This window comes from Oncorhynchus gorbuscha, linkage group LG01 (genome assembly GCF_021184085.1).
Source record: "Oncorhynchus gorbuscha isolate QuinsamMale2020 ecotype Even-year linkage group LG01, OgorEven_v1.0, whole genome shotgun sequence".
In the NCBI taxonomy this organism is placed as follows: Eukaryota; Metazoa; Chordata; class Actinopteri; order Salmoniformes; family Salmonidae; genus Oncorhynchus; species Oncorhynchus gorbuscha.
This window is the reverse complement of record NC_060173.1, coordinates 38,228,394-38,253,748: the sequence shown is the minus strand read 5'-3', so window position 1 is coordinate 38,253,748 and position 25,355 is coordinate 38,228,394. Positions and strand designations below refer to the sequence as shown.

Here is a 25,355-nt window from a genome sequence, read left to right as displayed (position 1 = left end):
CTCCAGTCTACCTCTCTTTCTAGCATGCCATGCTCCCTTCCTCCGCTCTCCCTCTCTATCTAGTGTGCCATGCTCCCTTCCTCCAGTCTCACTCTCCATCTAGCATCTCATGCTCCCTTCCTCCACTCTCCATCTAGCGTGCCATACTCCCTTCCTCCACTCTCCCTCTCTATCTAGCGTTTCATGCTCCCTTCCTCCACTCTCCCTCTCTATCTAGCGTGTCATGCTCCCTTCCTCCACTCTCTCTAGCGTGCCATATTCCCTTCCTTCAGTCTCCCTCTCTATCTAGCATTTCATGCTCCCTTCCTCCAGTCTCACTCTCTATCTAGCGTTTCATGCTCCCTTCCTCTACTCTCCCTCTCTATCTAGCGTGCCATACTCCCTTCCTCTCTATCTAGCGTGCCATGCTCCCTTCTTCCAGTCTCCCTCTCCATCTAGCGTGTCATACGCCCTTCCTCCACTCTCCCTAGCATGCCATACTCCCTTCCTCCAGTCTCCCTCTCTATCTAGCGTGCCATGCTCCCTTCCTCCAGTCTCCTCTCTATCTAGCGTGCCATGCTCCCTTCCTCCAGTCTCCCTCTCTATCTAGCGTGCCATGCTCCCTTCCTCCTCCCTCTCTATCTAGTCTCCCTCTCTATCTAGCGTGCCATGCTCCCTTCCTCCACTCTCTCTCTATCTACCGTGCCATGTTCCCTTCGTCCACTCTTCCTCTCCATCTAGCGTGCCATGCTCCCTTCCTCTCCATCTAGCGTGCCATGCTCCCTTCCTCCACTCTCAATCTAGCGTTCCATGCTCCCTTCCTCCACCCTCCCTCACTATCTGGTGTGCCATGCTCCCTTCCTCCACTCTCCATCTAGCGTGCCATGCTCCCTTCCTCCAGTCTCACTCTCCATCTAGCGTGACATGCTCCCTTCCTCCACTCTCCATCTAGCGTGCCATACTCCCTCCAGTCTCCCTCTCTAGCGTGCCATGCTCCCTTCCTCCAGTCTCCCTCTCTTTCTAGCGTGCCATGCTCCCTTCCTCCACGCTCCATCTAGCGTGCCATACTCCCTTCCTCCAGTCTACCTCTCTAGCGTGCCATGCTCCCTTCCTCCGCTCTCCCTCTCTATCTAGTGTGCCATGCTCCCTTCCTCCAGTCTCACTCTCCATCTAGCATGTCATGCTCCCTTCCTCCACTCTCCATCTAGCGTGCCATGCTCCCTTCCTGCACTCTCCCTCTCTAACTAGTGTGCTATGCTCCCTTCCTCCACTCTCCATTTAGCGTGCCATGCTCCCTTCCTCCAGTCTACCTCTATCTAGCGTGCCAAGCTCCCTTCCTCCACTCTCCATCTAGCGTGCCATGCTCCCTTCCTACACTCTCCATCTAGCGTGCCATGCTCCCTTCCTCCACTCTCCCTCTCTGTCTAGCGTGCCATGCTCCCTTCCTCCACTCTCCCTCTCTCCCAAGCGTGCCATGCTCCCTTCCTCCACTCTCCCAAGCGTGCCATGCTCCCTTCCTCCACTCTCCCTCTCCATCTAGCGTGCCATGATCACTTCCTCCCCTCTCCATCTAGCGTGCTATGCTCCCTTCCTCCAGTCTCCATCTAGCGTGCCATGCTCCCTTCCTCCACTCTCCATCTAGCGTGCCATGCTGCCTTCCTCCAGTCTCCCTCTCTATCTAGCGTGCCATGCTCCCTTCCTTCAGTCTCCCTCTCTATCTAGCGTGTCATGCTCCCTTCCTCCACTCTCTCTAGCGTGCCATATTCCCTTCCTCCACTCTCCCTCTCTATCTAGCATTTCATGCTCCCTTCCTCCAGTCTCCCTCTCTATCTAGCGTTTCATGCTCCCTTCCTCCACTCTCCCTCTCTATCTAGCGTTTCATGCTCCCTTCCTCCACTCTCCCTCTCTATCTAGCGTGCCATACTATCTTCCTCCAGTCTCCCTCTCTATCTAGCGTGCCATATTCCCTTCCTCCACTCTCCCTCTATCTAGCGTGTCATTCTCCCTTCCTCCACTCTCCCTCTCTATCTAGCGTGTCATGCTCCCTTCCTCCACTCTCCCTCTCTATCTAGCGTTTCATGCTCCCTTCCTCCAGTCTCACTCTATCTAGCGTGCCATGCTCCCTTCCTCCAGTCTCACTCTCTATCTAGCGTGCCATGCTCCCTTCCTCCAGTCTCCCTCTCCATCTAGCGTGTCATGCTCCCTTCCTCCACTCTCTCTAGCGTGCCATATTCCCTTCCTCCACTCTCCCTCTCTATCTAGCGTTTCATGCTCCTTTCCTCCAGTCTCACTCTCTATCTAGCGTTTCATGCTCCCTTCCTCCAGTCTCCCTCTCTATCTAGCGTTTCATGCTCCCTTCCTCCAGTCTCCCTCTCTATCTAGCGTGCCATGCTCCCTTCTTCCAGTCTCCTTCTCCATCTAGCGTGTCATGTGCCCTTCCTCCACTCTCCCTAGCATGCCATACTCCCTTCCTCCAGTCTCCCTCTCTATCTAGCGTGCCATGCTCCCTTCCTCCACTCTCCCTCTCTATCTACCGTGCCATGTTCCCTTCGTCCACTCTTCCTCTCCATCTAGCGTGCCATGCTCCCTTCCTCCACGCTCCATCTAGCATGCCATGCTCCCTCCAGTCTTCCTCCACTCTCCCTCTCTATCTAGCGTGCCATGCTCCCTTCCTCCAGTCTCTCTCCATCTAGCGTGCCATGCTCCCTTCCTCCACTCTTCATCTGTCATGCTCCCTCCTCCACTCTCCATCTAGCGTGCCATGCTCCCTTCCTCCACTCTCCCTCTCTAACTAGTGTGCTATGCTCCCTTCCTCCACTCTCAATTTAGCGTGCCATGCTCCCTTCCTCCACTCTCCATCTAGCGTGCCATGCTCCCTTCCTCCACTCTCCATCTAGCGTGCCATACTCCCTTCCTCCAGTCTACCTCTCTATCTAGCGTGTCATGATCCCTTCCTCCAGTCTCACTCTCTATCTAGCGTGCCATGCTCCCTTCCTCCAGTCTCCCTCTCTATCTAGCATTTCATGCTCCCTTCCTCCACTCTCTCTAGCGTGCCATATTCCCTTCCTCCACTCTATCTAGCGTGTCATGCTCCCTTCCTCCACTCTCCCTCTCTATCTAGCGTTTCATGCTCCCTTCCTCCACTCTCCCTCTATCTAGCGAGTCATGCTCCCTTCCTCCACTCTCTCTAGCGTGCCATATTCCCTTCCTCCACTCTCCCTCTCTATCTAGCATTTCATGCTCCCTTCCTCCAGTCTTACTCTCCATCTAGCGTGCCATGCTCCCTTCCTCCAGTCTCCCTCTCTATCTAGCGTTTCATGCTCCCTTCCTCCACTCTCTCTAGCGTGCCATATTCCCTTCCTCCAATCTCCCTCTCTATCTAGCGTTTCATGGTCCCTTCCTCCACTCTCCCTCTCTATCTAGCATTTCATGCTCCCTTCCTCCACTCTCCCTCTCTATCTAGCGTGTCATGCTCCCTTCCTCCACTCTCTCTAGCGTGCCATATTCCCTTCCTCCAGTCTCCCTCTCTATCTAGCATTTCATGCTCCCTTCCTCCAGTCTCACTCTCTATCTAGCGTTTCATGCTCCCTTCCTCCACTCTCCCTCTCTATCTAGCGTGTCATGCTCCCTTCCTCCACTCTCTCTAGCGTGCCATATTCCCTTCCTCCAGTCTCCCTCTCTATCTAGCGTGCCATACTCCCTTCCTCTCCATCTAGCGTGCCATGCTCCCTTCCTCCACTCTCCCTCTCTAACTAGTGTGCTATGCTCCCTTCCTCCACTCTCAATTTAGCGTGCCATGCTCCCTTCCTCCACTCTCCATCTAGCGTGCCATGCTCCCTTCCTCCACTCTCCATCTAGCGTGCCATGCTCCCTTCCTCCACTCTCCATCTAGCGTGCCATGCTCCCTTCCTCCACTCTCTCTAGCGTGCCATATTCCCTTCCTCCAATCTCCCTCTCTATCTAGCGTTTCATGGTCCCTTCCTCCACTCTCCCTCTCTATCTAGCATTTCATGCTCCCTTCCTCCACTCTCCCTCTCTATCTAGCGTGTCATGCTCCCTTCCTCCACTCTCTCTAGCGTGCCATATTCCCTTCCTCCAGTCTCCCTCTCTATCTAGCATTTCATGCTCCCTTCCTCCAGTCTCACTCTCTATCTAGCGTTTCATGCTCCCTTCCTCCACTCTCCCTCTCTATCTAGCGTGTCATGCTCCCTTCCTCCACTCTCTCTAGCGTGCCATATTCCCTTCCTCCAGTCTCCCTCTATCTAGCGTGCCATACTCCCTTCCTCTCTATCTAGCGTGCCATGCTCCCTTCTTCCAGTCTCCCTCTCCATCTAGCGTGTCATGCGCCCTTCCTCCTCTCCCTAGCATGCCATACTCCCTTCCTCTCTATCTAGCATTTCATGCTCCCTTCCTCCAGTCTCCCTCTCTATCTAGCATTTCATGCTCCCTTCCTCCAGTCTCCCTTTCTATCTAGCGTGCCATGCTCCCTTCCTCCAGTCTCCCTCTCTATCTAGTGTGCCATGCTCCCTTCCTCCAGTCTCCCTCTCTATCTAGCGTGCCATGCTCCCTTCCTCCAGTCTCCCTCTCTATCTAGCGTGCCATGCTCCCTTCCTCCACTCTCCCTCTCTATCTACCGTGCCATGTTCCCTTCGTCCACTCTTCCTCTCCATCTAGCGTGCCATGCTCCCTTCCTCTCCATCTAGCGTGCCATGCTCCCTTCCTCCACTCTCCCTCTCTAACTAGTGTGCTATGCTCCCTTCCTCCACTCTCAATTTAGCGTGCCATGCTCCCTTCCTCCACTCTCCATCTAGCGTGCCATGCTCCCTTCCTCCACTCTCCATCTAGCGTGCCATACTCCCTTCCTCCAGTCTACCTCTCTATCTAGCGTGCCATGCTCCCTTCCTCCACTCTCCATCTAGCGTGCCATACTCCCTTCCTCCAGGCTCCCTCTCTTTCTAGCGTGCCATGCTCCCTTCCTCCACTCTCCCTCTCCATCTAGCGTGCCATGCTCCCTTCCTCCAGTCTCTCTCCATCTAGCGTGACATGCTCCCTTCCTCCACTCTCCATCTAGCGTGCCATACTCCCTTCCTCCAGTCTCCCTCTCTTTCTAGCGTGCCATGCTCCCGTCCTCCACGCTCCATCTAGCGTGCCATACTCCCTTCCTCCAGTCTACCTCTCTTTCTAGTATGCCATGCTCCCTTCCTCCGCTCTCCCTCTCTATCTAGTGTGCCATGCTCCCTTCCTCCAGTCTCACTCTCCATCTAGCATCTCATGCTCCCTTCCTCCACTCTCCATCTAGCGTGCCATACTCCCTTCCTCCAGTCTACCTCTATCTAGCGTGCCATGCTCCCTTCCTGCACTCTCCCTCTCTAACTAGTGTGCTATGCTCCCTTCCTCCACTCTCCATTTAGCGTGCCATGCTCCCTTCCTCCAGTCTTTCTTTCTAGCGTGCCATGCTCCCTTCCTCCACTCTCCATCTAGCGTGCCATGCTCCCTTCCTCCGCTCTCCCTCTATCTAGCGTGCCAAGCTCCCTTCCTCCACTCTCCATCTAGCGTGCCATGCTCCCTTCCTACACTCTCCATCTAGCGTGCCATGCTCCCTTCCTCCACTCTCCCTCTCTGTCTAGCGTGTCATGCTCCCTTCCTCCACTCTCCCTCTCTCCCAAGCGTGCCATGCTCCCTTCCTCCACTCTCCCAAGCGTGCCATGCTCCCTTCCTCCACTCTCCCTCTCCATCTAGCGTGCCATGCTCACTTCCTCCCCTCTCCATCTAGCGTGCCATGCTCCCTTCCTCCACTCTCCATCTAGCGTGCCATGCTCCCTTCCTCCAGTCTCCATCTAGCTTGCCATGCTGCCTTCCTCCAGTCTCCCTCTCTATCTAGCGTGCCATGCTCCCTTCCTCCAGTCTCCCTCTCTATCTAGCGTGCCATATTCCCTTCCTCCACTCTCCCTCTATCTAGCGTTTCATGCTCCCTTCCTCCACTCTCCCTCTCTATCTAGCGTTTCATGCTCCCTTCCTCCAATCTCCTCTCTATCTAGCGTTTCATGCTCCCTTCCTCCACTCTCCCTCTCTATTTAGCGTTTCATGCTCCCTTCCTCCACTCTCCCTCTCTATCTAGCGTGTCATGCTGACTTCCTCCACTCTCTCTAGCGTGCCATATTCCCTTCCTCCACTCTCCCTCTCTATCTAGCGTGTCATGCTCCCTTCCTCCACTCTCCCTCTCTATCTAGCGTTTCATGCTCCCTTCCTCCAGTCTCCCTCTCTATCTAGCGTTTCATGCTCCTTTCCTCCAGTCTCACTCTCTATCTAGCGTTTCATGCTCCCTTCCTCCAGTCTCCCTCTCTATCTAGCGTTTCATGCTCCCTTCCTCCAGTCTCACTCTCTATCTAGCGTTTCATGCTCCCTTCCTCTGCTCGGTAAGTTAATACTACTAATAATACTAACTTGACCTGCAGGTCTTCACTGTTATTTCAGGTGTGTGCTGGGACTCAGCTGGCACTGGCTGGGTATTTCTTCTAAAGGGAAATACATACCTGAATTCCAGTTACCAAAGTCTATTTTTACAATCATTTCCTCATTCTTCTGTAAGCTCATTTCAGACTGACCATAACCAGACTCAAGCAATGGTGTTAACAATGTAGTTGATTTACAGTTGGAGCAACTGTGTTCAGAGTAAACCTGAGTAAACACACAAACACTTACCCTGGCAGGTTGCTTACTGTGGACAACATAAGCTCTCCAGAGAGTCATCACCTGGTTTCAAAGTGTAAACAAAAACAAACATGTCAGTAACCACTACAAGATCAATGACTGTCTGCATGTGTGTGAGAGAGTGTGTGTGTGTGAGAATGGACTACATTGTATGTTGCTAACTGTATTGGAGGTTTATTCAAATTCTCCCCCATTCACATTGCAGTGTAGACTGTCAGCTGTCAGCTTAATAGCTCCACTTGCAGGTGGAACCTGGTAACTTCAGCCACATTACGAACAGATACACCTTATTTCTCTAGGGGTGAACCTTCCTCCTGGAGACCCTCCGGTAGCATTTTGTTCCAGCCCAATATGCAAACACACCAGATTCCAGATAATCGGCTGCTGCTCTTTTGCACATTTAAACATACACAGCTAATACAGTTTAACCCTCTGTGGTCAACATAAACAAATGCCAATAGCGCCAAACAAGCCCCAGCCCATGCCAAGAAGCAGGGTTTTCTTAACCAGAACAGGTTAAAAACCACCCACCACAGTGATTTGTTGGACCCAGGGACCACGAGGTCCCTACTCACCAGAACCCTGCTCTCAGCCTTCCCCTTGGGTTGGTTTAGCTGCACCTGCCGCATGAGACAAATCTTCTGGGGCTTCAGCAGCTGAGTGATGTACTCTTCTCAGGAGAGAATAGAGAAGAATAACAGGGACAGCGAGCCATTCATACAATAAATCAAATATTTCAGACTCATCCCGGCATTCAGACAGATCTTTGGCAAGAGGACACAAGCACCGCCGTAACACAAATATATATTTGGGGGGGGTGGGCGGGGGGACAGGAGAAAAAAATAGAGGCCATCTCAATCTTAAATGAGCATACAAACAGGAATACATTGAGAAAGATAAGTGGCAGGAAAAACAGTGGAGCTCCATACCTTGCAGGCTGTAAGAGATGTCAGTATTGCCAGCCATGATGTTGGGCCCAGCTCTTGTCAGTAGGGGTAAGAGAGAGCGTGGGAGTAGCAGCAGCAGAGGCAGCTCAGGAAGGTCTGGGAGGTACACACACACACATCCTGCTGCTGTCTACCACACTCAGAGTGAAACCATAGCAAGCTAGGAGCCCTGAGACAGGAAATGACAACCCTTTCAGTATCACCTTTGCTAAAGATCCTTACATGATCTTCTGCAATAACATAGTAACATCAAACGCACTTCAACAAAAAATACAAAGGAAAAAACAGGAGTAGGCCAATATCTTTATTAGCTGTACAGTAATACATTCCGCATACCAACATGCCCTCTCAACCCAACAATACATGTATTTATGTTGGTTTTCAGTTCATTGTAAAATTCACACAGTACAGCCAGGTACAAAAATGCATCAACCTAGAATTTTTAAGAGCTTGACAAAAGCTATTTAAATGCAATTACATATAGAAGGAAGCTTCATGTTGTATCAGCGTCAAATGGTCTGAAAGAAAGGGCATTGTTCTCTGAAATGACTAACAACCTTTATACAAAATATATTTCCCTTATAGTTGTCTCCTCCCCTTTTTGAACCTCCTAATCAGAATTCCACGAGGCCCTCTGTCCGCATCTGTATACATCCCACAACACAACTGCACCATTAGAACAAAATGGTTTGAGAAATTAACTGGGAGAAACATTCTGCTTCACAAGATTCCCAAAGCCTTAATCATCATCTTTCCTTTACAGTTAAGACCTGAAGCTAGTACAGTTAAGACCTGAAGATAGTTCAATTGGACACCTCCCCCCTTTACAGTATAGACCTGAAGCTAGTTCAATTGGACACCTCCCCCCTTTACAGTATAGACCTGAAGCTAGTTCAATTGGACATCTCCCCCCTTTACAGTATAGACCTGAAGCTAGTTCAATTGGACACCTCCCCCCTTTACAGTTTCACACAGAACTTGATTAAAGCTTTCCAGAACATGGGCGCAATTTACATCACAATCGCTCTACCTTATCTTGAAAAGCAAAACAAGACGTACATGGTCATCTTTCAAAACCTCTAACATTAGTCCATGCGGTCGAGATGTTAGGTAGGTTAAGAGTGAGTAAAGCTGCTAACCTCTGTACCTCCAAAAAGAACACTAGATATTCAGGCTAAAAAGCTCAAAACCTGAAAGATCATATCCCCAACATGATTTACAGAGTGGGCAAAGCCTCCCACTTTAGAGATTAGAAATCCACATACTGCCTGTGTTCCAAACAACTATGGTTAACAGTTCCTTTCTCCCAGCATTAAAGTTTTTTAGATCACTAGAAAAAGATTAAAATATGTTTGTAATAAAACAAAAAAAGTATTTACAAGCAAAACCAGCCGAGATGACCGTTTGTACAACATAACTGCAGTCTTAATGCATGTCACTGTCCCCGATTATAGTAGTTAATGTAAGCCTCTACAAACTCCATAATCTGTGACAAGTATAACAGTAAGTAAAATGTAATATGCAGTGAATAAAGTGTTAAAAAATGGAAGGACTTCCTTTGACAGTGAAAGTAATAGTTTTAGTCTACCGCAGAGGTCCTAGATAACAAGGCTGAAATTACTGGCACTGTTGCCATGTCAAGCTCACAAACAGGTTAAGAAAATAGTTTATTAGTTAGAGGAAAAAAATAAGACCACTATAGAAAGTCCCAATGTCAAACCTCAGCTACGATCCCTCCATGAAGGGATCCATTATTACACGTTTCTACAACATTCCTCCCACAAAAAAATATCTACATTTCTACAGACCAAGCAGCTAGAACTTAAACTGTTACAGTGAATGCATGGAAGGAAGTGGTTTTGAGAGTGATAAGAAAACACACCGATTTGTTTAAGACAAAAACCAAAAGTGTAAAGCGGAGTGGTTTGTAAGATGGCAGATCGTATGAAGAGAGTAGACTTGTTGAAGGGAAAGGTTGAGACAAGGGGACGTCTTTGAGCAGTCTGTGTGGGCTAGATCACCGGTCCATCATGCTGAGGATCATCTCAGGGGTGAGGTCTCCGTTGGGGGCAGCGTCTGCTACAGGCAGCTCCACCGTCTCCACCCCTGCCTCCTCTGGTTGCTCCACCACCACCTCTGGGGCAGCCTGTTCAGCCTCTTGCTCCTTCTTCACTATGATGTTCTCTATGGCGCCGGTATTCTCATCCTCCACCTGGATGACGGCTGCAGCTGAGGAGACAGATAACACCCGGTATTATAACTTGCCATTAAAATGCTCAGTAAAGCATAAACTGGGCATAGATTTAGACCAGGGATGGGCAACTGGCAGCCCGTCCCCTTTTTGTAGGCCTGCAGATCAATTTACCCAAAATGTTTAAAAAATACTAAGTGCAGCCACTTTTGCCCTCGGAACAGCCTTAATTCATCATGGCATGGACTCTACAAAGTGTTGAAAGCGTTCCAAAGAGATACTGGCCCATGTGGACTGCTTTCCCACAGCTGTGTCATGTTGACTGGATGTCCTTTGGGGGGTGGCCTATTCTTGATACACATGGGAAACTTGAGAATCGCAGAGTTCAGATTTTTTGTGGCCTCTACCCCCATCAAAGTTGCCATCCTTGATTTAAACATTGCATGATATTGGATCAGGGAGATTTAACTCACCTGAAGCAGCCTTGCCTTTGGGGGCAGCCTTGCTGGCTTTGGCGGGAGGGGAGGGTTTGGGGATGTTCTTGGGAGGTCTGCCGCGTTTCCTCTTGACAGGTGGCTCTACAGGGGCAGGAATAGGTTTGGTGGGTGGAGCCTGCTCCAACTCCATCATCTCCTCCTCCTCCTCCTCTTCCTCCAGCAGTGCTGCCTCAGCCTCCTCATCCTCTTCATCAATGTCATCCAGCTCAGGATCAGCATTGTCCTCTGGAGGTGGGAAGTTAAAGAGTCTAACACTGATCTCATTACATCCAAAGAGCAATAGTTTATAGGACATTACAATTAGATATGTTTCAGTATTAGAAAGGGCCTCTCACCACTGTCGTCATCGTCATCATCATCGTCTTCATCCTTCCTTGAGCGCATCTTCCTCTTCCTCCCGCCTCGTCCTCTCTTGGGTGGGGATCCGTTCTCTCCTTCACTAGGATCCCCGTTACAGTTCTCTGCATGTCTGGCCATTGTGTTCTGAGGAGAGTTTAACAAAAGGATCAAATGAAGGGCTATACCAAAAACAATGGATGTATTCTTCCACTCAATAAATGTGTGTTTGAGTAAGTGTCCATACCCTGCGGGTAAAGGCCTTGCCACACTTGGTGCACACAAAGGCGGTGGGCACAAAGTTGGGGTCATGGTAACGCCGGAAATGCATGTCCAGGAGCTGCTTCTGACGGAAGGTCTTCTCACACTGGCTACAGGCGTAAGGCTTCTCTCCTGTGTGGGTGCGCCTGTGCATCAGCATGTGGCGCTCCTAGTCAATGCAAGGACAGCAAGAAAAACACGGACAGAAAACCTTTACCAACTCCATCTCAAAACTATGCTGATTGTCCAATATCCATGAGTGAACATTTTAATATTGAGGGACACCTGGAGGTAATTGCAATGCAATTAAAATAGATGGTCCTCCCGAGGAAAATATATATTTTCACCTGGCCCTTCCAGAGCGCTTGAAACTTGACTGTCTGTTTTTAACCTTCCCCCTCCAAAATGATCATTAAAACAAAATAGCAGGGAATATTGAATCCCTTTTTACTAGGTGATCAATGTTGCAGTCGTGATTTCTATCAAATCAATCCCTGGTTGAGAACCACTACTGTATTCATACCAGTCATATTATCCGCTAGAGGGCAGCATTTACCACTTTAAGTGTTAAGGGACATCCGTTAAAGGATGATAACTATAAATTACACATGACTTTAAAAACTGTTAGTGAGCATCCACACTAGAGGAAAGTTTGTTCTACAGTAGCCTACAACAGCCAATCAACTGATCAAAGCATCCTACTGCTGAATATCCTACTGCACGCCTATTATTAAGAATGGAGCTATATACACGGAGTACCATAAAGCCTAGGCCTGATTATCCAACCATTTAGATCAGTTATGGGTCTATTGTCAACAGTTTACAAGCAGGCTACACCTATGGTGCATTTTGATCACACCATCGCACACACCCTCTCTCAGCCAGGGGTGTATTCATTATGAAACCATTTATAAACTAAGAGCAAAACGAGAGTTTTAAAAAATCTGACAAATTCAGGTTAGCCTCTACCTGTTTCGTTTGTTTCTGTTTAACAGCTAGGTACAGGACAATCATTATGTTGTCATCCAGTCACATTTTATTCATTTTCCAAGCTATAGCACACTATTTTACATAAAGCATGTTTATAAAGGACCAAAGAGTTATCTGCTTCGTGTTTTCACGATTGACATGGAACAATTATCACGATACTGGTTTAGTCAAAGCCCAATTCACAGCATTAGAAAGCCAAAATTCTTCCCCCTTTTTACCAATATATACCCTCATTTGGCATGTTGCTTTCTTTTGCCCTGTGTTTGATATGTGAGCTTAAACTTAGTGGGCAGGCTTTTGTTAAACATGAAACAAAGTAGGCCCAGAGACTAATGAATATGTTTTTGTTGCATATTTCAGTCCAGAACCTGCCAGTGTTTAGGGGGGGTTATAACCTAATCGAAACAGAACACTATAGCAGTTCGCAAAAAAAGAAGCCTAAAATAGACAAAACACATATATTATTCCAGAACTGTAGTTCAGGGTTGGAACACGCATTTCTCTACTTTAAATCAATCAGTCCATTTTGAAATTGTGAAAAAAATGTCATGATTTGGCAAGGAATGTTGCTGGTCTACAGCTTTGTTAGTGTATCCCGTCAGTTAGATATGTTTTTGTAGGCAGTCATTTCCGTAGGCTTAATGTGAGCTTGGGCACGCAACACGTGTGTGTGTGTGTGTGTGTAGAGGGAGCGATCAGATCATAACTGTGAGAGAGATAGGTAGGCCTAATGCAGGGAAAAGAGAATGCAGGGAGAAGAAGTATAATCACTTGGCTAGAGTAGCTAATGCACATAACAAATGGAAGGAACACGAGTCAATGTGAATTAACAGCGGTCGTCAGGACAAAATCTCTCCTGGCTTTTCAGGCAGCCACAAAGCAGATTCCAGATGCCTTAGCCTACTTTACGACTGCGGTAGAACTTCACTGCCCCTAGTGGTCATACAGCACAATAGGATTTCACATGGAATGTTATTACATTTTCTTATTGTTTTAATGAAAAAATGATTTAAAAAAAAAGGCAGTTTAAACATGAAAAAATAAAACATCCATTTGTCACATCTCTAGTGAATGTAGGATGCTGGGCTATGAATTCAGTGCTCCTTTGTCACTGAATACCCAATCATGGTCATTGGCAGGAAGGTAAGGGTTTAGAGTCCGATCTAAATTCACACAACGACATCAGCGTATCAGCGCAAAAAATATTCCTAGCTTAACCGTTAGCCTTCAATTGGCGCCCCCCGCGGAAATCTAATTAACGTAAATGAATAAAAATCTCAGTCAAAATCCATCTGTTTAAAGTTGCGTCTCAACCCCCCGCATTTGCCGATATCGCCTTTCCGCATCTGCGGTGAAAGGTGGCAGAGCTAGAGCGGTCAGACCACGAAACGAGCTAGAGCGGTCAGACCACGAGACGAGCTAGAGCGGTCAGACCACGAGACGAGCTAGAGCGGTCAGACCATGAGACATCCCATCTGCAGTGAAAGGTGGCAGAGCTAGAGCGGTCAGACCACGAGACGAGCTAGAGCGGTCAGACCATGAGACGAGCTAGAGCGGTCAGACCACGAGACGAGCTAGAGCGGTCAGACCATGAGACATCCCATCTGCAGTGAAAGGTGGCAGAGCTAGAGCGGTCAGACCACGAGACGAGCTAGAGCGGTCAGACCATGAGACGAGCTAGAGCGGTCAGACCACGAGACGAGCTAGAGCGGTCAGACCATGAGACATCCCATCTGCAGTGAAAGGTGGCAGAGCTAGAGCGGTCAGACCACGAGACGAGCTAGAGCGGTCAGACCACGAGACGAGCTAGAGCGGTCAGACCATGAGACATCCCATCTGCAGTGAAAGGTGGCAGAGCTAGAGCGGTCAGACCATGAGACAACCCATCTGCAGTGAAAGGTGGCAGAGCTAGAGCGGTCAGACCACGAGACAACCCATCTGCAGTGAAAGGTGGCAGAGCTAGAGCGGTCAGACCACGAGACAACCCATCTGCAGTGAAAGGTGGCAGAGCTAGAGCGGTCAGACCATGAGACGAGCTAGAGCGGTCAGACCATGAGACATCCCATCTGCGGTGAAAGGTGGCAGAGCTAGAGCGGTCAGGTCAGACCACGAGACATCCCGAAAATCGGTCTCCTCACATAATTGTATGTATCGTCCAAACGGTTTGGCCTAGAATCTATTATGATCATTCTATTAAAAGATGACTCTCACAAACACAATGGTGTTCTCAGGTTTGCTCTTATTATCATCGCCATCATCATTATTATGACCCCTCTATGGAAAGATAACTCACGAATATGATGATGTTCTCTTGCTCTATGACCCCCACAAGCGTCTTGGGACTCGTCTAAAGTCTGTACAGCCGATTTGCCAACTTGGCTACAGGCATAACTGTCCGAACAGTTTGGGTTACACACTAATATGACCCCTCTGTGGAAAGGTGAGTTTTTCACGAACATGTCAGTTGTTTTGCTCTAGGAGACAAGTTTGAAGGTCCCGGGTACCAGTTGAAAATAATTAATGGAAGTAAATATGGAGACCGTTTAGAGCCAAAAGTAAGGGGTTAAATACATGGCTTTAAAAACCTCTCAGATATAGGAGAGACACTTCGGAACAAACTTCCCTTTGATGTTTTGTTCCCATCTGTTGTTCCATGTAGTGAATCTATTATTCAAACTAATAGCAGTGATGCCCAAAATAATTGTTTATCATATATATATATATATATATATATATATACACATATACACACATACATATACACACAAAATACTTCAAGAGGTCTTAAAATTCTAAATCAATAGCTAAATGGTCCTTGGTATGACCTTCATAAAACAATTATTGTTTGAGGTCTGACAACACTGCATCTTTGTTATTTTGACAGTTGTCATTTCTGCAAATAAATGCTCTACATGACAATATTTTTAATAGGAATTTGGGAGAAATGTCAGTAGTTTATAGAATAAAAATGTTATTCTCATTTTACCCAAACACATACCTATAAATAGTACAACCAAAGAAAAGGATCATTTTGCAGTGGTCTCTTCATGTTTTTTCAGAGCTGTATATGGAGCATACAACAATCACAGCTCTGTAGATTTTGTCGCGAAGAGACAGAATCAATAGTTCATTTATTCTGGATTGCCCCTATGTAGCTCGTTTCTGGTCACAGGTTCAGGAATGGCAAAATGTTTATTTTATTTTTATTATTTTTTAAATCACAACATGCACTTAAAATTAACCTTACAAATAACAGTTTTGGGTGATTTGGATAGCTGTAGTCAGTCAATAAACAATATAATAATACCCGTAGGAAAGGTTTTCATCTTTAGCCCACAATCTGTGGATAATATATGAATAGAATAGGTTCCAAAATGTTGTGAAACATCATAGTACAATTTAAATATATATGGCACATGGAAACCAAACTAGGGTGGTCTATAGTGAAAGAAGGGACGAGCTGAGAGTGGTGATTAAAGAGCTTATGTTTGGTAATGTATTACTGTTATGTGACTGCTTTAAATAAAAGTACCATGTATGCAAAAAAGCTGTAAAAAAACTAAAGATATTTGTCCTCTGAAAAGGGGGTGGGGGTAGGGGTTAATAAAAATAAAATAACCCCATAACCCCTTAGACTGCTGCGCCACTTGGGAGGCACTACATGCATTACAATGCTGTAACAAACCGGGTTAGGCAGACCTTTGTGTTCATTTTTTCAACTTTATGATGATCAGGACCTGTTAGTGGTAGTTTTGTGATAACGGCACTGTGATTTTAATTTAGTTGTTTTCTTAATATTAACAATTACATTTCTTTATTATTTTTTTTAAACAAGAAGTTTAAACCAGGGGTTGGGTGCAAAACTATTTTCCAATCGTTTCGTTCTAAAACAGAACCACAGTTTTTTTTTGTTTCACTGTTCTGACCAGTAAAACTGGTTAGAACAAAAAAGTACCGTTTATCATTTCTTTCTGTTCCTTTTTAAACCTCTGAAATCATATATTTGTACATTTAGCTCAACATGACATTTCTTCACCAATCATGCAGTGCGGATAGAGCAGCTTGCTTTGGAGCAGGCAAGCTATAGTTCAGTGAGTTGTTTACATGCGTGATGGAAAGACAAGGCATGAGGCTTGCAACCAATTTTACAGGTGGGGATAAAGGGTGGAGGCAGCTTGGCTTAAAGCGCTGGGCATCTGGTGATGACATTATCTGAATTAGGCCCGGAGAATTATACCAACGGAGGGGTGGCTTAAACGGAGGAACTTTTCATGTCTGAACTTCAGAGTTGGCTTAACGTTGGACCAGAGAAGCTAGCTAACAAGCTTGTTTTTGCAGTGCGGCAGCAGAATATTAAAAAGTAGTTGAGAAATGTGATAACTATAGTATCCTAAGCTAGCATTAAAAAGGTGAATCCATTCTTCTCCAATTAAACATGTCACAATCATTTGAATCACGGTTTTAACGTCAATAGGCTAGGCTACAGCGTCTGCGGGGGGAGGGAAAGGAAGCCTACATGCGCACACACAGGCAAATATTTTCAGATGGCAGGCAGACACTGGAAGAAGATTCTGATTGAATGCAGAGTTTTGCATAGGTGCTTTGTAGCATTTTTTTGTGGGACTGGAAAAACATGTCCGCAAAGCAAAAGGTTTTTAACCGGTTCTAATGAGTTTAAAATAATGGTTCTGTACAGGAAAAGTATTGAGCACTTCCATTCCAGTTTTCAAGTTCTGTTCCCTGAACCGGTTCCGACCCCTGGTTTAATCGTTCATACCCCTAATATTTACTCCAGCCTAGATTCTCTATCATCCCAGGTTAGAGACAGCAGGACCTCACCTGTCTGCAGCAGTAATCACACTGGTCACACTTGAAGCGTTTCTCATTCTTGTGGGACTTCTGGTGCTGGATGAGTGCGTAGCGCTCGTGGAACACAGCATCACAGTAACGACATTTCCTGCCCTGCTCAATGAATGAGTGCTGTTTTCGCAGGTGGACGCCTGAAGGGGAGGAGAAGGGGGCAAAAAAAAGCTTATTGAGAAAAATGTCATCAATATAAACAAGTTCAGTCACAATTATCGCTGTGTCGGTCACGAAATTGTCAGCCGGTGAATGTCAAGCGAATAACTGTCGGTCTCCCTGTAATTTACCGTTAATTAACAAACACATTTAGCATCTCCTGGCTTCCACACACAGCCTACAAGCCAATGATGCAGACAATTGGAACATTTACATTTTAAAAAGTCCAATGAATCCATGTAATATAGCCTACACCGTCACAATAAATCCATGTAATATAGCCTACATCGTCACAATAAATCCATGTAATATAGCCTACACCGTCACAATAAATCCATGTAATATAGCCTACACCGTCACAATAAATGCATGTAATATAGCCTACACCGTCACAATAAATCCATGTAATATAGCCTACACCGTCACAATAAATCCATGTAATATAGCCTACACCGTCACAATAAATCCATGTAATATAGCCTACACCGTCACAATAAATCCATCATTTATTTTAGACAGGTCTGAAGAAACATGATATGAAGAAAATGTAGTCTATTTCAGAAGAACAGAATCCTTATGTTAGGTACTGGTCTGGCTATACCAAATGGCTGGGGGCTACACGAGTTCATTTAGCAGACGAGATTTGCTTAACATTCTGTGGCATTATTTAATTGTAGGGTTGCAATGGGTTGGAAACTTTGTAGGACACTTGAAATGTTTGCTTAAATTCATCAAAAAAGTTAGCTTATAACTGTGAACCTTTTTTGTGGGATACACATAAGGCAATTCTAGGTCCTGTTGCATATTTTGGTTAAACTATCCACAATACAATGGAATTGCAACCCTCTGCATGCACAGTGCATTCTTCCATCACAGGTATGTTCAAGTGCAATCTTCATCAATGTACAGCTGATTCTCAAGATATTGCATACTAATGAGATGCTATTGAACCCACACTACTACACTGTCTGAGCCAAGGACTACATGATTTCTGGTAAGTTTTGATTGCAATACTGGGTGGGGTGAATATATTTTTTAGGACATAGAGGATTTTTGTTAACTAGTAAATAGTATCCTACAGCAAATTGTATTTAAATAATTTCTAACTTGTTAATTTCTGCTAGTTAGTTTTTGCTACCATGTGGGTTTTAGCTTCCTTGAGCCTGCTAACTGAGGAATGTTAATTCACCCGTTTCCATACATGTTTAATTTGAAATATTCATCTTACAAAGGAGTTGTTTAATCTAACTGTTTAACCACTTATCTGTACATGGAATTTTTTGTACAATTTTTCCCCCTAATCTTTATAGGAATATGCCACAGGCACTATCTAATGCGTGGAGACATTTCACTGCAGCTAACGTACAAGGAAAAGCTGTGTCCATTTGCAAATACTGTGCCAAATCCTATCTGAAGAATGCAACAAAGATGCAGAATCATCTGGTCAAGTGCATAAAGTTCCCTCAGCGCTTACAACAAGCAACCTCTGACAAAAGTCCCTATACTTCTATTTGAGGTAAAAATGATGAATCAGACACCTTATCGATATCAACAGCTCATGGTACTCATGTTTTTTTTTGACCCAATGGAGGAAAGTAGTCAGAGAAATGCTGATGAATGTCTTGTTCGAGCTGTGTATGCAACTGGTTCACCTCTGATGCTCACAGGAAATTTGTATTGGAAGAGATTTCTGAATGTTATTCGCCAGCATACACTCCTCCAACCAGACATGCTTTATCTACTCATTTACTGGATGCAGAGTTCAAGGGAAGGTCAAGCAAATCATAGAGAAAGCAGCCTGTATTGCAATCATCTCTGATAGGTGGTCGAATGTTCGTGGGCAAGGAATAATTAACTACATAATCTCCACCCCTCAACCAGTATTCTACAAGAGCACATACACAAGGGACAACAGACACTACATTACCGATGAGCTAAAGGCAGTCATCAATGACCTTGGACCACAGAAGATATTTGCAATGGTGACAGACAATACTGCGAACATGAAGGCTGCTTGGTCTAAAGTGGAGGAGTCCTACCCTCACATCACACCCATTGGCTGTGCTGCTCATGCTTGGAATCTACTTCTCCAGGACACCATGGCACTGAAAACAATGGATACACTCCACAGAGAGCCAAGGAAATGATTAGCTATGTAAAGCGTCATCAAGTTATAGCAGCAATCTACCTCACTAAGCAAAGTGAAAAGAATAAAAGCACCACATTGAAGCTGCCCAGCAACACCCGTTGGGGTGGTGTTGGCATCATATTTGATATTCTCCTGGAAAGGAAGGAGTCTCTCCAAGAAATGGCCATATCACAGTCTGCCCATATGGACAGCCCCATCAAGAGGATCCTCCTGGATGATTTATTTTGGGAGAGAGTGGTAAGCAGCCTGAAACCTATAGCAGTAGCCATTGCACAGATTGAGACAATGCCATCCTGTCTGATGTTCAGACTCTGTTTGCAGATGTAAGAGAAGAAATGTACTGCCCTGCCCTCTTCACTGTTGCTCCAAGCAGAGGAAACTGCAGTTCTGAAAAACTTTAAAAAGCGTGAAGACCTCTGCCTGAAGCCCATACACGCCGCAGTGTAGATGTTAGACCCCAAGTATGCTGGCAAGAGCATCCTATCTGGTGCAGAGATCAACAAGGCCTATGGTGTCATCACTACTGTTTCTTGCCACATTGGCCTGGATGAGGGCAAGGTTCTTGGCAGTCTGGCAAAGTACACTTCCAAGCAAGGGCTTTGGGATGGAGATGCAATATGGCAGTCGTGCAAACATATCTCATCAGCCACCTGGTGGAAGGGACTTTGGAGATCTGAGGTTCTTTTCACCTGTTGCCTCCATCATCCTCCAAATCCTCCATAGTACAAAGGTTAAGCTATTCTATTCTGTGCGACAAATAAATATTCCAAACGTAGTCTGGGACAGCTGCGGGATAGAATAGATCCCAAATTAATACAACCACTAGCACCAAAAAACAAGAATAATTCACACGTAATCGGCTAATACGGTCACCCATCAGACTATTCTTGATTTAATCTTAACTTTCCATACACTAAATAACATACGTGTGAAATTTGTTTCGATTTAGAATGGACCATTATCATGCACCTGAAACAAAACAGGTGCAGCATGAAAAAAATACATGTCATCTGTGCATTTAAATAGCAAATAGAGGATGCTTTCCCCATGGTTCATTTTCATGCCAGCCAGGTAGGCTATACTCTTGTTGTAAATATAAGCAATGTGCTGAATATTAGGAAAGTTGAGAAATAAATATAGTTAGGCCTAGCCTATAGAAAGCTGATGGGATCCTCCTCTTTTTTGTAGAGGCCATCACTCTGTTTTGTTGCGCAATTGCATAGCCTATAGAAATGTTGCGCAACACGAGCTCCTGAAGTGTTTGATTAAATTTCCCAATACATTTGCATTGATGTCAGAGTAATTAGAGGGGCAATAGAGTGCTGAGTACCAGGCAGTTAGCAAGTTCGGTAGGCTACTAATGACCATCAGCAGCAGAGCTAGGAGAAGCCTAATTACCGTGACTAAAAGGTCATGTGGAAGTTTACTGCCTTCATGACTCGTGACCGCCAATACGGTCACCGCAACAGCCTTAGTCACAATTAAGTTTACGGTGGAGATTTCCAAATTATGCTGTCAGCATATTGGGATAATCAGGCCAAAAGTCAATGACTAGCTATCTAACCCAGGTCACTCTTTCGGGCGATGACTGTGTCACAGTGGGGGCAGTGGAACTTAGCCACGTTCTCTGTGTGCTTCTGCAGGATGTGCATCTTCATGGTTCCACTCTGGGTGAAACGGGCGTGGCAAATATAGCACTCATACGGCTTCTCTCCTGGAAAACAAAGCAGGAAAACATGAGTGCACAAGTTCAACAAATCAGGCCAGTCACTAATTGTGTTTACACAGTATCCCTGCAGCTGTGCCTCACCAGAGTGTGTCCTCATGTGTCTCTTCAGCTTGTAGGTGTCTCTGCTGGCGTAGCTGCACAGACTGCACTGGAAAGGACGCTCCCCAGTGTGGGAACGGATGTGCCGCTTTAGCTTGCTCACCTCTACACTGGCATAGTCACACATGGAGCACTTGAAGGGTTTCTCATGAGTGTGCTTGTAGCGACGATGTCGGACCAACTCTCCACTGGTCACGAAGGCCATGTCACAATCTTGACACTTGTGTGGTCTGGTACCTGTAAACAGAAATAGAGTTATAATAGTATCTAACATGGTAATATGGACAGGAATATAGAATTGTCTGTCAATGTGCCTATGATGTCACCATACCTGTGTGTGTGTTGAGGTGGTTCCTTAGCAGGGTAACAGTCCTGAAGGCCCTTCCACACAGATGGCACTTGTGGGGCCTCTCATCTGTGTGGCTTTTCATGTGTCGGTCCAAGTTGGAGCGGCGGGGACAGGTGTAGCTACACAGCTCACACTGGAATGTTTTCTTCACACCTGGAGCATACAAAGTCAGCACTTGCAGAGGCATTTAGCACCACAACTTGAGTTACAAAATACCTCATAAACAAAGGACACAGAAAGAAGGGGTAATCTTACCCTTTTTCTTAATTTTGGTGGGTTTGGGGGGTTTCATGTTGCCCACCACCTTCTCTGCGTTGACCTCCGAGAGCATCCCTTCCTGCTGCTCCTCCTCAAAATCATACACAGACACGTCCATGTTGTCTTTATCCCCCTCTGTGTTGTAGCGCAGCGTGCTCTTTTTTGCCTTCTTGATGGTCTTCTTGGCTGGGGGCTGGTAGTCGGGGTCCTTGGCCCATTGTGGTTCTTCAGGCTGGGGCTCACAGTGCAGCTCCTCCTCCTCCTCCTCAGGCTGGACCTGCTGTGCCTCTTGGTGCTGGAGCTCATCCTGCTCCACTGTTTCAACCTCACCATTCGCACCCACCTTCACCACCTGAAGAAGCAGTAGTGTTTTTAATTTCTCTGCGACTAGTACATTTAGATAGGCACCTGTGTACACCCATAGTGAAATATGCTCCTATTAGTTCTGAATTAATGTAATATTTAGTCATGAAGTGCAGCATCTCTTACCTGGAATCCCTCTGGCAGGGGCAGGGTGTGGCAGATAACAGGGTTCCCGTCTTTGGGCATGGCCGTGGTGTCCACGAAGGTACCCTGTAGCGCCTCTACAGTAGCCTGGGTGACAGGGACAGCAGAGACAGGGACCTGGACCAGCTGTAGCTCCCCGAGGCCTCCCAGCTGCTGCTCATCCATGTTGACAACCTGCAGAGTGATGATCTGGGTCTCATCCACCGTGGTGACCGTGGCCTCGTGGGCTGTAGCCACAGGGGCGTCCATCACCTCAGTCTTCAACTGCAGCAGGGCCGGGTCCAGGGAGTCCATTACCATCATCTCCACATTGACTCCCTCCACCAGCTGCTGGGTATCCAGACCAGCAACTCCCTCTGGCTGCTGGTCCATCACCCCTTCTGCTGCTTGCTGGAGCAGGTCTGCCACCACCTCCTCCCCCTCATAGGTGAAGTCCTTGGCCTCAACCACAACATCCGTTGGTCCTCCGTCCATCGGTAATAACTGAGAGAGTCGCCCCAAAACCAATCAGCACACAATCTAAAAATGTAATCTTAACGCATAACCATTTATTAATAAATGTTGAAAGTGTACCAGGACATATGATCAATCTAGAAAGGCCTAACAGACTGAAAATGGCATACTGTGTTCAGTTCAGGCAAGATCTCAAACATAATGCAACTTCCCCAGCTTTCTAAATTGTTACCTGCTCTAGAAAGGAATACTTCATCTTTCTAGATCTGCTTGGCTTGCTCAATTTCTCACTCAACACTCCTGACTGTTACCTGACACTCAACCTGTGGGGAAGACAAACAAGTTGAACGTCTACATAAACCTACTGCATGTATTGAATGCAGACACATCCGTAGCTAGTTAAGCCAGTCTAGCAAATGTGGCTGACCTGGTATTATCAAAAACAACCTACAAGTATGATGTGACATTCATTCACAGTGAACATGGCCAGCGTTTTGATAGTGGACATGAAGTCACATAGGTAGTCATGTTTTTGTACCGCTACCAGCCGGGTTGTAGAGGGAGCTCTACCCTGTTTTTGTCCATTCTAGTCCGCTTACGTTAGTGCCGTTGTAGCTCAATGTAGGCTTTGAATCAGACAGCGGACACTGGATGGAAGACGAACTGCAGCAGAGGCATTTAGATTTTTTATTTTTAGATAAGTGGCATTAATTTGAGGCCGGAGGAATACGTCGTACTAGTGGAAACGCTCGCATTAATGACTGCCGGAGACATTTACGTTATGAATCTTCCTTGTTTGAATTCGGTCTGCGCAACAAGCCAAGCCAGCTAACTTTTATATTGCTAGAGAAATAGCGTCTGCTAAATTGTGAAGTCTTTGCATCTAGGACCTTACCATTTTAAAACGCTTGTCAGCGAACGCTAGAAGTTATAGTTAATGTGGTGTAATATAAAAACAGTGAACGTTAACTAGCTAATTAGAAAGTTATTTAACGTTTGATCAACGGAAGGGGTTACTAACGTTAGCTTTTGCGAAGGCCGTTATCAAGGTGGGGCAATATTGACAGTAAACCGATCTTGTAAATTATAGCTAATTTCGATTGATGGCTTTACTAGCTAACAAAACTAATGTTGTGTAGATAGGAGTCTAACTAGTTAGATTATGCTTGTGAGATTTAGTAAATTCCGTGTACTGAGCTACAATTTGTCGCTCGCTGACTTCATATGCAGCCGCGAGTTTCTATCTTGGCACAAAGAAGAAAAATAAAATGGACGCCTGGCCTAAACACTAAACCAACACGTTGAAGTATTTAATGATCGAGCCATGCCAAAGTGCAAACTAATATAGCTCTAAAAATACTCGTTAATGAGACATTTCGTTGAACTTCTGGGTTATAATGTTTTTTTTTTGCTGAATGTTCGATAACGATAGAGGGAGACAAACACCCCCGTCTACCGCCTGGACCGGGAGCCCCATCGTGACACCTAGAGGCCGATTAAAGATCCTGCAAAACTGCCCCCTTTCCTGAAAAGTACTGTTACTTTACCTGCTCTTCGTCGTTTAATTCCTCGCTGAATTCGACAGAAAGCCCAGAGTATATTTTTCAATCAGATCGAGATGGTTGAGAATTGCGCCCTTCTTCTCCTGCGGTTTTAATCCTCTCACGCTTTTGCAGAGTGGGCTCCGCACAAAATGGCGGCCTTGTGAAAGTTAGTGCGCCTGTGCATTGAAGGGGGGCGGTGGCGAGAGTGTGGGTGTAAACCGTTCTAAACATTGAATTATGGGGATTGGCCATGTGGGGCGCTACTTTTGAAATACAGTACACCGTAATGAATATATCATTTATGAGGTTATTTGTCATAAATCTGATTTCATTTTTAACTTCATACGAATGTCAATGTCTGTTTTATGATCTTCACAGGCAGTTAAAAGCGGTTATCACAGGCTGTATTCTATATTTATCCAACAGGCCTATAATAAATACTCCAAATGTGTAGTTGTACCAAAATTATTAAAAACCTATACATTTCATTGAGCCATTCAATTTTGTCATCAATAATATCCAGATTTTTCCATCAGTTTGAACAATCATTTAAGTATGTTTACCCCGTGCCAAACACCAAGGTTACAATATATAGTTTGTATCACATTTGATGCCAGACATGATATTTGCCAGACAATATAACAAATATATATATTTTAAAGCTGCAGTCAAAGGTAAATACATATACTTTGTTTCTATTAGCACTGTATCTATTCATTCTTACAGTATTTCATCTCAAGTCTAATTAAACCTCGTTCCACTGTAAACTTGAGCCACTTATACATTGAAGAATCCACTGAAGTCCATTGTTATTTTGAAGTGCTATATAATAAAACAGATCAATCTGAAAACGTAATAATGTACAGTGAATGCCCGTTCTCATCACACCCTGATTCCACTCTATATGGCCAGCAGGTGGCCAGTACAAGCAGTTTGGTTGTCTGTTTCAGTGAGAAATTTTCTGCTCCAAAAAGGCAAGTCCATCACAGTTTTAAGTTTTCAATATTAATGATAATAAAAAAGAACTCCACCACCCATACAGCTGAAATCATCTTCAGTTATATCACCTAGTGGCAAGTCTGAGGAAGTGAATGGTGACTTATTGAGGTATCAGCACTCAAACCAAATATTAATTTACTTAGATTGTTTTAACAATGCCAACTGAATTACAATTCAACTACATAATGTGTACACTTCCCGTGGAATATATATTCCCATGAATCATAGAATGATAGTATGGAATGATGGCACTGTAATAAATGTTTTTCCAGACGACTTCTTCCTGGCCGGCATGGCAATAAGCTCCTCATCAGACTGTGGTCCTAGAGTGTGGAAC

The 25,355-nt window shown here is 45.7% G+C and overlaps 2 protein-coding genes across 5 annotated transcripts in view; both read right to left on the bottom strand.

Moving 5' to 3' along the window:
- Window positions 1–7,766, bottom strand: part of LOC124037207 (capping protein, Arp2/3 and myosin-I linker protein 3-like) — a 78,292-nt gene extending 70,526 nt beyond the window's left edge. Inside the window, exons 1-3 of the mRNA XM_046351878.1 lie at window positions 7,620–7,766; window positions 7,266–7,360; window positions 6,682–6,732 (exon numbers count right to left, since the gene is read on the bottom strand). Coding sequence (XP_046207834.1) covers window positions 6,682–6,732; window positions 7,266–7,360; window positions 7,620–7,656 — 183 coding nt within the window. The 5' untranslated portion in view covers window positions 7,657–7,766. The remainder of the gene's footprint in view (window positions 1–6,681; window positions 6,733–7,265; window positions 7,361–7,619) is intronic.
- A 160-nt stretch (window positions 7,767–7,926) lies between these two features.
- Window positions 7,927–24,217, bottom strand: LOC124037184 (transcriptional repressor CTCF-like). Of its 4 annotated transcripts, XR_006839140.1 has the most exons (13): window positions 24,023–24,215; window positions 22,708–22,798; window positions 22,005–22,505; window positions 21,513–21,867; window positions 21,240–21,410; window positions 20,891–21,145; window positions 20,645–20,794; window positions 16,752–16,912; window positions 10,909–11,091; window positions 10,661–10,808; window positions 10,302–10,550; window positions 8,475–9,866; window positions 7,927–8,429 (listed from the first exon to the last, which is right to left on the bottom strand). XR_006839140.1 is itself a non-coding variant. In XM_046351863.1 (12 exons), exons 2-12 carry the CDS (start codon window positions 22,729–22,731, stop codon window positions 9,655–9,657), a joined length of 2,394 nt encoding a protein of 797 aa, XP_046207819.1. In that variant the 5' UTR covers window positions 22,732–22,798; window positions 24,023–24,217; the 3' UTR covers window positions 7,927–9,654. The 4 variants fall into 4 exon arrangements, 3 of the variants coding, with proteins under 3 accessions (XP_046207819.1, XP_046207813.1, XP_046207824.1); XM_046351863.1 differs by having other exon boundaries at window positions 7,927–9,866; window positions 10,317–10,550; window positions 24,023–24,217; XM_046351857.1 differs by having other exon boundaries at window positions 7,927–9,866.
- Between the last annotated feature and the right edge of the window lie 1,138 nt (window positions 24,218–25,355).

Coding starts and splice junctions, on each gene's coding strand:
- LOC124037184 (XM_046351857.1), bottom strand. CDS start 22,731: ATGAAGTATTCCTTTCTAGAGCAG. Junction 22,506..22,707: donor AGTATTCCTTTCTAGAGCAG/GTAACAATTTAG, acceptor CGACTCTCTCAG/TTATTACCGATGGACGGAGG. Junction 21,146..21,239: donor CCACCTCAACACACACACAG/GTATGGTGACAT, acceptor TTCTGTTTACAG/GTACCAGACCACACAAGTGT.